This window comes from Denticeps clupeoides, chromosome 17 (genome assembly GCF_900700375.1).
Source record: "Denticeps clupeoides chromosome 17, fDenClu1.1, whole genome shotgun sequence".
NCBI classification, from domain to species: domain Eukaryota; kingdom Metazoa; phylum Chordata; class Actinopteri; order Clupeiformes; family Denticipitidae; genus Denticeps; species Denticeps clupeoides.
The window spans coordinates 11323079-11336153 of NC_041723.1; the positions used below are offsets into that span (position 1 = coordinate 11323079).

Sequence of the window (13075 nt, forward strand, 5' to 3'; positions counted from 1 at the left end):
CGCGTGACTCGGCTGCGCTCACCGGACACCGGGCTGGAAACGATGAATGACATTACATAGATCCGCGCCGAATAGACCAACTTCCCCACAACAGTATCGCTCGTGGCTGTTTAGCTCTAGACGCCGGACGACTGTTGTGGGAAGTTGGTGTGATGAGTGGTGGTCGGTTTGTGGTGACCTGCTTTAGCTGAGCTGGACAGCTCGTCGGGGCTTATCGTAAAGACAGAACGAATCTGGCTGCCAGTATAGCTGTCTAACGAATTGGACAGTGAAGTGTTTTAATTTGCCATGATCTCTTATAGTAACGTTTTAGATGGGAAGAAATCCATAGAAACATGGAGACTCCAGAGCTACCTGTTGAGGTGAGCCATTATGAATAACGTTATGTAACTTGCTTCCATTAATGTTTGGTTAACGTTTGGTTATGTTTGAATAAATCATGCACTGTGTGACCTTATATATTATATGCAAAATGCCATATTGAGTGGCAAGCAAAAGTATCGATCATCGTACCCCTTTTATAAATATTGGCTTTCCTTCAGATCATCACATATATCCTGAGCTTTCTGCATGCATCAGACAGAAAGGAGGCTTCGCTGGTGTGCAGAAAGTGGTACGATGCCAGCCAAGACTTTCAGTTCCAGGTAATTTGTTAGAAAATGCGTGTGCTGAAATGTGTCTTGTTACTGAACCAGTAACAATGCAATTCCTTGCCGCAGAAAGATGTCACGTTTAAGTTCCCGGCCTCGATTTCCTCCTTGGAGGTGATACGGGGTCTTGGCAGCCGCTCCCGATGTGGCCTTGTCATAAGTCACCTTGATGGATCCAGCGTGTCTAAGGCGGTTCTCGTAGAGGTGGGGCTCCATCTCGGCCCTCGTTTGGAGAGCCTGGCCCTTCCCGGGTGCAGCATCACAGAATCTTCCCTCCTTGGGCTGCTGCCACAGTTGACCGGCCTGCGTAAGCTGGACCTCAGGGGCCTGGACAGCCTCTTTATGTCTGGAGCTTTCTTGTCACGAGAGGAGCACCGTCAGCAGGTTTTTAAAAAAAGAAAAGTTTTGTTGAACTTATTTTGCACAGAGACATGTACATTTTAAGCATAAAATGTACAGTATATCAGTAAAAGGTACTTTTAATACTGACTAAAAATGTTTAGATACTTTCCCTGAAATTAGATGCATGTTTGTTGTAAACTGATTTAATTGTATATTTTGCTATTCTTTATTATTTCAGCAGAGATATGAAAAACACTATTTGCAAATCTAAATAATAAAAACCTTAAAATATTATTTTAATATGTTGTAGACTAGGCTGAACTTCCACTCACCATACATGTATGATTTAAACCGTGATCTCTAATAATAAATAGTTTTAAATCCCTAATTTCCCAAGAATTCTGCCGGACTGATTAAAATGACGAATCTGATGAATTACCGGATAACAGGAAACTGTTCTATTATTGCTTCAGGTCCGGTGGGCTTTAGAGGGTCTGGAAGAGCTAAACCTGTCTGACCTGAGGTACCTGTCAGATCTCACCTTCAACCGACTCACAGGCTGCACCCCGAGACTGCAGCGCCTCGCCGTTGCCGGATGCCACATAGCGTTCGAGTTTGATCCGTACCGCGGGCGGCCGGTCGGGCCCGACTCCTCGGCTTTGCTCTCCCTTCGTAATCTGCGAAGGCTCCTGCAGGATCAGGCCGCCACCATCCGTGCCCTGGACCTGAGCAGGACCAGCATTACACCGGAGTCTCTGAGAACCGTGGTGCAGGTCCCGGGTCTCACCCTGCACGAGCTGCGCCTGCAGGGCTGTAAGGAGCTATCGGACCAGGCGGTGGAGGTCCTCTGCCGCCACCAGCCGTCCCTCAGGTGTCTGGACCTCAGCGGCTGCACGGAACTCACCAACAGGTCTGTAGGGGCCGTGGCATCAGGCCTTGCCAAGCTCCAGGTTCTCTCTCTGTCCCGCGACTGGAGGGTGACGGAAAATGGCCTGGCGGAGCTGGCGAAGCTGCCGCACCTGAAGAGCCTCGACCTGTCGGAGTGTCTCCACGTCAGCGGTGCAGAGATAGTGAAGGGCCTGTCTTCTCCACAGCCCCGGGCACAGCTGGAGAGCCTCAGCCTCAGGAGCTGTTGCTACATCAGGGTGGGTCCCCAACCAGCCAAGACTGAGTTAACAAGTCCGTACTTTTTTGCTAGACTTGTCTAGCATAATTCAACATTTTTAATATCTGCATCCAAGACATTATTTCTCTTTCTTCACTAGTCTTGTTCTTGTTCTCTAAATTCCTTTGCTTTGACAGAACGTAGCCATCTTCTCCATGGCTCAGTTGCTTGGTTCCAGCTTGCGTGTGCTTGATCTGACGTCTTGTGTTTACCTGACTGACCTGAGTGTGCGTGCAATCGCAACCTACCTGCCCGGCCTGCTGGTGCTGCGCCTTGGCTGGTGCAAAGAAGTCACGGACTGGGGCCTGCTGGGAATAGTGGAGCCCACAAAAGACTGTGAGCCCCGAACGGAAACGGTGAGATTAGATCCCAGCGATATCTGAATCGGATATCTGAGTAGCCAAGCCAAGCTGTGAACGTGATTTTTTTGGGTCGACCACTGCATTTAACCCATCAATTTTTGGTGAAATGTGCCCGTGGAGCGTCCGCTTCTGATCCCGCTAGGCCACTGGTGCTCTGTTTCAATGATTTGTGCCAAACGTTGTGTAACGGCAGACAGATCATGGGCTCATTGTCATCTTTGAAACACATTTTACCTGCTATGCACAATAACAACAACATCAACAACATTTATTTCTTATATAGCCCAAAATCAATGGGCTTTGCATACAATGCATACATTTCAGCAATAAATTCATAATCAGATTATGTATTTGGAGCGGCTACATAATCCAACATATAAATAGTGAAGTGATTGTCATACACGGCAGCACAGCACATGGGGAACACAGTGAAATTTGTCCTCTGCATTTAACCCATCACCCTGAGGGAGCAGTGGGCAGCCATGACAGGCGCCCGGGGAGCAGTGTGTGGGGACGGTTCTTTGCTCAGTGGCACCTCAGTGGATCGGGATTCGAACCGGCACCCTTCTGATTACGGGGATCATGATTATGTCACATAGTAAAGCAAAATGATAAAAAATATCACTACTTTTCATATGACATACATTCTTAGGAGGACAAAGGGCCGAGCTTCACCCGCACCTTTGGCAACATGGGTTTCTTCCAGCCACCCCAGATGCCCTTCCAAGACAAGCCGCGGACGGTGACCGACGAGGACCTCAGCCAGTTTCAGGAACAGGAAGGGTCTTCGGTGCTGGCACTGAGGGGACTTCGGGAACTTGATTTAACCGCCTGTGCGAAACTTACCGATGGCAGCCTCACACAGGTAAAATGTGGAGCAGCTCGCTGCTGGTGATCAGCACATTTATTTAATGCATTTCATTCACCTCATTTCTATTTCCTATACTACACTACCCATGATGCCTTGCACGTCTCACTCAATGCCATATACTGCAGCAGTTGACCGGTGACCGAACGATGCTGCTTCAAAACCATTTCAATTTTTATGAAATATTGTTTATTGAAACGTTTTATGTTTAGACAGCACGCCTGCTACATAACATGAGCTAGGAAAGCCGGCTCGGTAATGGATCCCTCTGCTTGGTTTTTGCTCTAGGTGATCCGTTTCCCAGACCTTCAGCGACTATCTCTGTCCATGCTGCCAGAGATAAGTGATGAGAGCCTGGCCTCTGTAGCACAACACTGCTGCAGCCTTACCAGCCTGGCCCTCAGCCGCTGTCCTCAGATCAGTGACCAGGGTGTCGCGAGAGCTGCGCCGCATATGCAGAGACTGCAGCACCTTTACCTGGCTGGATGTGATGGAGTCACCGACAGGTGAGACACGGCAACCTCTCACTGTGTAATCGTCGTCCAGGTTTATTGTAACTATAGGACACTGCATCAGACACTGGGTGGAGAAAACATTCAGTCCTCTTTCCCCCAGATCTCTATCTATCCTGGCCCAGCACTGCAGAAGGCTACGGACACTGGACATCTCCATGTGCAAAGACATCACCATAAAGAAGGTGGATCTCCTCCAATCACAGCTACCCTTTCTTGAGAATGTCCAGTGTCATTTTGTAAGCGGAGCTGACCTCACCCTGACCCTGTAGATGACACAAATCATATTTCACAGCTGTCACCTTTTAGGGGACACTTTAAGTGTCTCCAGAGGGACTGTCCCTGTAGCTACTGATTGTAAGTCGCTCTGTATAAGGGCGTCTGATAAATGCTGTAAATGGGAGACTTGTCAAGTGCAGGTATGAGAACCTTAGTATTCCAAGCAGAAAGTAGAACTTATTCTCACAGATGAACAAGAGAAGGTATTAGAAGTATAGATTTTTTCAATTTAAAAGTACAAGATATTGTAGTTTTATTTCAGTATTTATATCTGTTATAACAAATATTTAGTTTGTGAGTGTTCTGTTAAGGATACTGTTGAGGATACCCAATGGGCATAATCCTTAAATCACCTTTTGAATATTAGTTATACTTTGACTTATTATACATTTCATACATACTCCTCAAACCAAAACACATAGAGAGAGTTTGTTTCTAAGTGTTTATTTACAAAAAATCATAATACAAGTGCATTTAAAAATCACACAAAGCCAAAAGTGGCCCAGATTTTGTGCAAACCAAAAGCAAGCAAAGTACCTGTTAGCAGAACGTGGAAACCAAAAGTGAAATGTATGTTGTGTGAATTTTAAATAATCTCAGTTGACTGATTCAGTTGATTGATTGCTTGTATTTTAATTATAAGAATGTTATATTTGACAATTGCTTTGTAATTCTTTGCATTCTGATTAAAATGTACAGTGAGAACCTCTAATATAACCAAAATAAAATGTAATCTACATTTGTTAGTGTGCGTTTGTGTGCATTGTAGTTTCCATCAAGGGGCACAAGTACTTAGATATATTACATGAATAAAACAAAAGTGACATGCATAATATCAACAAAAAACTGAAACCACAAAATGCATTTCTCTCCCGACAAAAAGGCACTGCTGGACCCTTTTATTGTAAAGAGGCCATTCAGGCCAGACCTTACAGTACAGTTTTCATTAGATACATTCTCTCCTATGGCACCCGATCAGTCAGACTGAAAAAACACTGCTCTGTTGCGAGGAATGGAAGGGAGAGGCCATGTCGATATTTATTAATGTCGTTTGTTAAAATGCTTAATTCAACCAGCATGTCTGCTGGATGCTTACGAGTATAAATTTATTGCACAGTATACTATTTAGTATTTATGCTTGCATGTAATGTCCATAATGCCCGTTTAAGTTAGTCTTTCTTTAAGTTGTAATAGCTACCAGTCTGTACCTTTCGAGAAAAGTGAATTTATTATTATTTTTTCTTAAATAATGAAAGAAAACCCTTATGTAAATGCCATGAACATCCCACCACGGCTGGAGGACCAATTAACTGTATTCATACCCATTTGTACCATAAAACTGTGATTCCATATCCAGGTAAAAGTAGATTATCACACATCTGCTGTACCATTAAGCAGCATTAGCAGTCGTCAGTGGTTTGGTTGCCATGGCAACATGCCATGCATATCTAGCTGTACCTTTAATCAAAAACAAAGCTGAACTTGCGAGCCAAGCCTAAGACACCATTAATTAGGCGCACTTTCTTTATCAAAGTGAATTTGATTGTTACCTGAAAATTGTGAAACACCTCAGATGAAACGTAAATTGTAAGTTGTTTTACCTTTCAAGGTATCAAAAGACACTCGGAAGGTAAGACTGGAAGAGACAGAGTGGAAATGAAATACTGAACAATTGACAAGTTGCACCAGCCTGTCCAACACCTTCTCATGACCACGTCAGTATGTAGGAGGACTCATCCCAAAGCTTCTCTTCATCCTCACTCCTTCCTTCTGAAATCCTCAATGTGTTTTGTAGTCAATTACTATTTCGCCTTCTCTGATATTTCCATTCCATTTCAAACTGTTGACGTTGCATACAAATGCACAGCGACCGGGTCACCGTCTCCTCAGTCTTCTATGTGTGATTTACTGCTCTGCCTGGCTGAAGTCGTAGCAGAAGTTGAAATTGCTGGGGGGTTTGGGGATGGGTGGGGCAGTGTCTGGGATGGGAACGTTCTCCAGGTCCAGCAGCCGCAACTTGATCTCCATGGAGAGCAGGATCTCCAGCTCGCTGCGCATGCTCTCGCTGTTCATCTCCCGGCCGAGCAGCACGTTCAAGCCGTCAGTCCACAGACAGAACTGATAGAGTAGAGACCGGGTTTATACCAAGTATTTTGGTTAAAAAGTTTTTTTACGAAAGGATACTTACATCAGTCCTGGACGAGGCAATAAAGTTCAGGCTGTACTCCTCCACATCGTATGTTATGCTGAAAGCCAGGTCCAACATCTCCTGCAGGGATCAGAAGATTCACATTTACAATCGTGATCATTAATGATCAGGACTTTCCGTATAGAAATGGCGAGGTTTAAATAAACAGACATTTGGTGATCTACAGAGCAGCAGAAAATAGAGCTGTCTTGTGGTTAAGTGCACAAGACCTTGAGATTTTATACTGCAATCTGCATTAAAACTTAAGTTATAAATTTCACAAGCTCATGAAAAAAAAAACAATGCTTCAAATATATACCAATTAAATAATGTATGACTTATCATACCAATATTTCATGACATCATCTTAAAAAACATTCCCACATATATACACTGGTCCACAAATGTCTGTGTTTTAACAAAGATTTAATGAGTTAAGAAGTTTCAAACCTTAGTCTGCTTTCCCTTGTTCTCCTTCATGTGAGGACAGTCCTTCCCAGTCAACAAAGCCTTGATGTCCGCTACAGGAACTAAAACAAGAGGGTGTAGGAGATGCGTTAAGCCCACGCAGAGTGAAAACAGATCCGGTACGTACTGAGAAATTACAGAAATATTATATCCTGGCAGCTGCTCCACCACACTCACTACTCACTCTTGTCCTGAAGAGTCTCAATAGAAGGTGTTTCATTCTCTTCCTCCACATCACCATAGTGAAGGACTTTGTGGTTCGGCGACAGGCGACAGTACCACAATTTATCTTAGACAAACAAACAATTATTTCACACAAAAATTCTTTTAAAAATTCTATGCAAACAGGTCTGAATAAAATGGACACTGTGGAATTGTTATTTAACTATTATTTCACTGTAGCTTTACAAGATCAAAGGTTTTTCATATTTTAAATCCTAATGCATAGCACTTAAAAACAACTGTGTGTAGGGTTATCCTCAGTGGCTTTCAGTGACGTTTCTGTCCCAGTCTCACCCTGTCTGCGGCGACTACTGATCTTGCGGAAGAGGGTGCCATGGCACAGCCGGTTCAGTCTCTGCTGCCGAATCAGCTCCTGCAGCTCCGGCTTCAGACGTTCTTTCAACTCCCTAAAATGAACAAGGTAGAAAGATTTTTTACTTATACTCTAAAAGACAATTTAGTGCAGACAGACAATAATATTGAGATCTGAAAACTTTCAAATGTCCACATGCTAAATGAGACTATTTTATTAATAAATAGTTACTTTTAATGTGGAATAAAAACTTAAAGGTTCATTCAAATTTAGCCACCTGGGAAATTTGTGCTCCAATCATAGGGGGCAGTATAATACCACAAGAAAGAGCAAATCCCTATTAATCCGATTTCCTTTTCTGGGAGGCAACTGGTGCATAACTGGTCAATAACTTGTGCATACACAGTCTAAAAACTTTTACATAGCACCAACACAGCTACTACTTTAAATTCTTCTGATAATATAAGTGATCCAATAAGAGAGACAAGACAAAATACACACCCACAAAACACACAAAGTTGTACCACTAAATACAACATACGTCCTTAATACAGCCTAATGATGAGTGGGACTTCTTGTAAACACTGCAAGCACTGAACAGACGATGGTGACACCTCCATTCATAAGAGTACAGCCATAAAAAGCTCCAGTCTGTGTAGGACTCACAACACAGGTGGGGCGAGGGTCTCCTCCTGGTGCAGCCGCTCCGTCTGCCGAAGCTTGAGGATCTCGCCATAGTTTAGTGCGTTCACCTTGTTCTTAAACAGCTCCAGAGATGTGGGCTTAGTGGACAGGGTCCTTGTGATCTGCTCCCGAACAACCTGCATTACCTGCATAAATTGGTTCCCTCACATAAAAACCAGCGTTGCACACATACTTTAACATTATAGAAAAAAAACATTGCACATTACCAAGTACGTCATTGCTATCTCGGTACTATTAAAGGCCTAAAACTACATAATGATTTGTCTTTGCTCCCCTCCCCCCAAAACAAGCCCTTTATGCTTGTAAAGTCATCGGTGCCAGGGGACAATGGGTCTCCTGCTGGATGTGACCACAGTGACAAGCCAGTTAAAGCGAAAGGAGCATAAACTGGAGCTGAAGTCCACCATCCACTCAACCGGCAAGTTTCAGTCTGCGAGTTCCTTGCCATACAGAATCACGGCCGCATGTTAAACGGATCTGACTCAGACTGGTAGAGCTCACAGTAAATTACATACGAAAACTACAAATGAAGGAATTTCTATTTATATACACATTTTGGAGATCAAATTAAGTATTTAATAATCAGATGTGTAGAAACAAAGGACCAAATCAGCTGAATTAGACAATCTGTAATCAGGGCTCTGAATAGTCATATAACCTGGTTACAATACTGTAGATATAAATGACTGTGAACTGTTACCGATGTTGATATTAATAACATCAAAATATTTCCAAGCTCTATTCTGATCTCAAACAGCTATTTCGTACATCAACAGAAAAAAGAAAAACACAAACACCCATACAGTACAAATAATACTGACCTCCATGTGATATCCATGCATTAACTTTCCAGACAACATAAAAAAATGACATCACACTGTCACAGCATCACTGCTCCACAGCTGATGATATTTTACATTTCCGCCATTTATCAGACACCCTTATCCAGATATTATTTACAATCAGTCGTTACAGGGACAGTCCCCCCTGGAGCAACTCAGGGTTAAGAGTCTTGCTCAGGGACACAATGGTAGTAAGTTGGGTTTGAACCTGGGTCTTCTGGTTCATAGGCGACTGTGTTACCCACTAGGCAGCTACCACCCCTATCTTCTAAACAGACACCCCTGATCTGTGCTCCATCTCCTCCATATCCCTCTTTATCGGTCCTGTGTAACTATTCCTTACTGATCAATGTACCTTCAAAGCCCAGGAGTGTAAGAGAGCATATCAGGGTCAGTGGTTCTTACCTCAGCCATGAAGAGCAGCAGCTGTCTCTGTTCCCTCACAGCCTTGCTGTGTGTGTGTGTGTGTGTGTGTGTGTGTGAGTGAATGAGGACCCGCCCTCCAACTACCTCCTGCGCACCAAAACACATCCACCCCTATGAAGGACACATCCATTCACACAAGCCACACACTGCCTGTTGGTCCTGGTCCCGGGCAACCAGCTGGCAGAAGCGTGTTGCCGGGAGCGATTAATGGCCGTCCATGACCGCACCAGGAGGACAAGCAGCAGCTTACTGCCGAAGAGGACACTGGGCAGCATGGGACGTGAGCGATAGCACACACACACAGTACGGGCACTCACAGAGAAACCCAGAACTGAACTTTTTCTCGAAAAATTCTAGCACTTTCAACGGCTCATATATGCAGATTGGCGTCCAGCATGATGGTTCTCTAGCTGCGACTACGTGATATTATTACTGGTACTGGCTGGCCATTACATAGTAAAAAAGAACCGGCACCATCCCAGGCTAATATCTTAAAATTAGGCAACATTTAATGAAAAGTTATTTTTCCAAATTTCATGAAGCCATGATTGCATTGTGATATTGACTTTTCATCTTATTACACTTCAGGTACATCAGGTTTATTATCTTTTCATTTCATTTTTCTCTCAGTCACTAAATCCAGTCACTGACCCTCGTGTGTTTAACGCTGATGTAACCAGGCGATTGTGCGCGGTACTCATTTCGCTCAGCGTTTCTGCTGTGGGCCTGCTATTTCTGCTATTGTTGCTCTAATACTCTCATTAAACGATGTGCCCTGTTATTTCTGCCCGCAGACAAGCACTGTGTCGAGTACTGACAAAAGCCGGTCCCTTGCGCTGTCCCAAAGGTCTAAAGGTCGGCTGTTTATGACCTGAAAGCACTTTGTTAAAGGCAGACCTGTTTTGTTTGCATTCAACCAGGAATTTTTCTGGTTTAGCATTAAAAAGAGTCAATTTAACAAGTTGTAAAAGAGAAGAACGTTTTACTAGAATACCCCGGTCACTCTTTGTCTAGACACCGGCATTTTTCCCCATTGCGACAAAGTCATTACGGCGGCACGTCTTTATCCAGATGAACCAATCAATAGGGCATTGTGACGTCCCTTCAGATCAATGATCAATTTTCCATATGGGCCCTTTTCCATCTACAGCCATATATAACAGCACTGCCGTCCAAACAGCGGGTGCCAGCTGTCAGTGAAGTCAGTTACTCAGTGGCATTTATTAGCCAAGGCTTTTGTTGACACTGCCAATGTTTGATCAAAGGGTTCCCGAGCCACTGGCTACTAATGGCTGACTAAAAAGCGTAGCAGGAAACTCCCGGGAAAGACAACTCTGCTCATTCGAGGAAGCGGTATAGATAAACCAGAGCGTGGCACCTTATCAAAGTCTTCCTGTGTGGCCCTCATCTCCTTCCAGGTTTTGTTGACCAGTTGGATGCAGATGCAGAAGAGTTCCTCCAGCAGACGGTCCTGGGAGAAGAATACTGGGTGGTAGTTTGAGCCTGTTTCCGAGGCTGGAAAAGAGGGGAGAAGAGGGGCTTATTATTCCTCCCCCTCTATACAAACACACTTAAGCGGATTCTCGCAGGGAACACACAGACACACTCACGTGGTTCTCCGATGCGTAATATCTCACACAGTATGAGGGTGAGCTGGATGCTGCTACGGGCAAAAGGGCATTCGTGTTTATCTTCCCGACTGCTGTTCTCCAGCACAAACTGAGAAAAGGCAGGAGGACGGGAGAGAAAGCAAATGAACGAATAGTAGCTACATAAGATTTCAAACATCTAACAAAAAATGCTGAATTAAATCATAAAACGGTATAACACATGGTATACGGTTATAAAGAAAAGATAAAGTGCACCTCGGGCCCTCGACTCTTACCCTGCTGAAGGCATCAGGGTAGCGTGTGGAAAAGTAGGACATGGTGTCCAGTGCCAGCAGGCCTGGAGGGATCCGGATCAGGTCCTGACCTGGGTTACTGTTGTTCTGTTGGTTTGTGATGAAACAAGGCTTATGCATTTAACCTTTTCTAGAAACTATGCACCAATTCAAACAATTAAAACATTCTTCTTATACTCATTCTAGAGAGAGTGATCTGTAAAGCCTCACAGAAAATCCCAGCTTCCTGAACTCCTTCGCGCAGAGGGAGCGCCGGCGCTCATTGTTCAAACTGCCCTCGCTCTCGGTCTCGAAAGCAGCCTGCCGCAGGCCTTGCAGCGTCTCCCTCTGCTCCTGCACGGCAAAAACACAGAGACGACAGCGTTTAGATGGGACTTTGGGACCACTAGGCTGTGACCAACACCAGAGACCGAAACAGCTACAAATGCATGGGAATTTTGAGCTGCGATTGGCTGATGGAGGCAAGAGACAAGACCTGGCTGTAGATGTCCATAGGTGTTCTCATGCGGGACTCCAGGAGGTTGAGAGAGACTGACTGCAGCACATACAGGTAGTGGGCCATCTCATCCCCCATTGGCATCGAACTATGGATGATGTTCTGAGGAACGGTCATCACAGGTCACACCATTAGAGGGCAAGACTGCCATTGTTGTGCCACAAGCACCAGTGCTTTTGTCTTGGGGTAAAAAGTGAGCATGTTTACCTTGTATATATACATGCGAAGGTTTTTCTTTGACAGAAAAGCGAGCAGCGTCTGAAAACAGAATTCAATAAGATCAGTTTTGCATGTACTATTGTGCATTGCAGCAACAGTCTCATTAGAACTTAAAAGCACTGTCAAACAAGACCATGATTTATAGTGACCTCTCGCTCACTGACTGTCTGACCCAGCATGCAGCAACCCTGACAACCCTGACCAATGCAGCTGAGTCACCATGATTTATAAAATCGCATTCATTCATAACATGATTTGAAAATTAGATAAATCTTCTAGCCGTAATGTAAACAAGACTGATGCAATCAAAACTGATTTGGGACTTTCTATTTATTACAATGCAATATTTGCCCAAAACTCCAGATCTGCCCAAAAGTGAGGGTGAAAAGCTGATTCTGTTTATGCACAGTGCTGCTCATGCAGGGCCATTCATTATGTTTCCAATTTACTGATTTCTAACGAGAACATTTCTACCCGATCCAGCCTCCGGCGTCTACGTGAAAACGGCTTTTCAAGGGAGTACATTTCTCTTTTCTGTGTGGACAACAAAGCAGCTTTTTTGTAAGATATTAGGCCAACTTTCAGCCTGACCTATAACCACAAATGCTTGCGGTCGTGCTGCAGCAGCTGCAGAACCTTATAAAACAACTCCACGCTGCACGGTTACTAATGAAAAGACCAGGCTGGAGAACAACCACCTGTTTAACTCACCGCGGAGGAGATCTAGATACGAAACATGGACAGCACTTTTGGGTTTCGGGAAGTTACTTACTGGTGAGGAGGGGGGTTAAAACAGCTTTTGGAACATTCGCTCTGTCTCCGTGTGGATGACAACATTTCAGATAACACTCCTGTGTGAACGCAGGTTTTTTAGAAACCGAAAGCATCCTCGTGTGAACCGGGTCTTAGATTAACACACAGAGAAAGAAAAAAAAAAAACTGACCTGTCTGTCTGAGTCTCCTGCTGTCTGTAGTAGGGCCACCAGTAGGGCCATGGCTTTGGTCTGAATCTGCAGGTTTGTGCTGTTAATCAAGCAATAGTAATATGAACATGATGGTAATTTTTAGTCTGCAGCAACATGAAATCCTTCTGATAGGGTTATATTTTATGCACC

The 13075-nt window shown here is 44.2% G+C and overlaps 2 protein-coding genes across 5 annotated transcripts in view; one reads left to right on the forward strand and one right to left on the reverse strand.

Moving 5' to 3' along the window:
- On the forward strand, nucleotides 1–4917 carry fbxl9 (F-box and leucine rich repeat protein). 2 transcript variants are annotated; one of them, XM_028959301.1, is made up of 9 exons: nucleotides 1–362; nucleotides 543–644; nucleotides 720–1034; nucleotides 1466–2137; nucleotides 2295–2513; nucleotides 3172–3384; nucleotides 3676–3893; nucleotides 4003–4172; nucleotides 4249–4917. In XM_028959301.1, exons 1-8 carry the CDS (start codon nucleotides 336–338, stop codon nucleotides 4169–4171), a joined length of 1935 nt encoding a protein of 644 aa, XP_028815134.1. In that variant the 5' UTR covers nucleotides 1–335; the 3' UTR covers nucleotide 4172; nucleotides 4249–4917. The 2 variants fall into 2 exon arrangements, with proteins under 2 accessions (XP_028815134.1, XP_028815133.1); XM_028959300.1 differs by having other exon boundaries at nucleotides 4003–4917.
- Nucleotides 4607–13075, reverse strand: part of elmo3 (engulfment and cell motility 3) — a 13172-nt gene continuing 4703 nt past the window's right edge. For 2 of the 3 annotated variants that reach the window (XM_028959298.1, XM_028959299.1), the window contains exons 10-22: nucleotides 12905–12983; nucleotides 11949–11999; nucleotides 11721–11843; nucleotides 11456–11578; nucleotides 11228–11332; nucleotides 10953–11061; nucleotides 10721–10857; nucleotides 8036–8199; nucleotides 7351–7463; nucleotides 7019–7123; nucleotides 6817–6896; nucleotides 6367–6447; nucleotides 6084–6296 (exon numbers count right to left, since the gene is read on the reverse strand). In XM_028959298.1, coding sequence (XP_028815131.1) covers nucleotides 6084–6296; nucleotides 6367–6447; nucleotides 6817–6896; nucleotides 7019–7123; nucleotides 7351–7463; nucleotides 8036–8199; nucleotides 10721–10857; nucleotides 10953–11061; nucleotides 11228–11332; nucleotides 11456–11578; nucleotides 11721–11843; nucleotides 11949–11999; nucleotides 12905–12983 — 1483 coding nt within the window. Of the gene's footprint in view, nucleotides 6297–6366; nucleotides 6448–6816; nucleotides 6897–7018; nucleotides 7124–7350; nucleotides 7464–8035; nucleotides 8200–10720; nucleotides 10858–10952; nucleotides 11062–11227; nucleotides 11333–11455; nucleotides 11579–11720; nucleotides 11844–11948; nucleotides 12000–12904; nucleotides 12984–13075 lie in introns of all 3 variants that reach the window. The other variant, XM_028959297.1, reaches the window with a different exon arrangement.

Coding starts and splice junctions, on each gene's coding strand:
- fbxl9 (XM_028959300.1), top strand. CDS start 336: ATGGAGACTCCAGAGCTACCTGTTGAG. Junction 1,035..1,465: donor GAGAGGAGCACCGTCAGCAG/GTTTTTAAAAAA, acceptor TTATTGCTTCAG/GTCCGGTGGGCTTTAGAGGG. Junction 2,138..2,294: donor GGAGCTGTTGCTACATCAGG/GTGGGTCCCCAA, acceptor TTGCTTTGACAG/AACGTAGCCATCTTCTCCAT.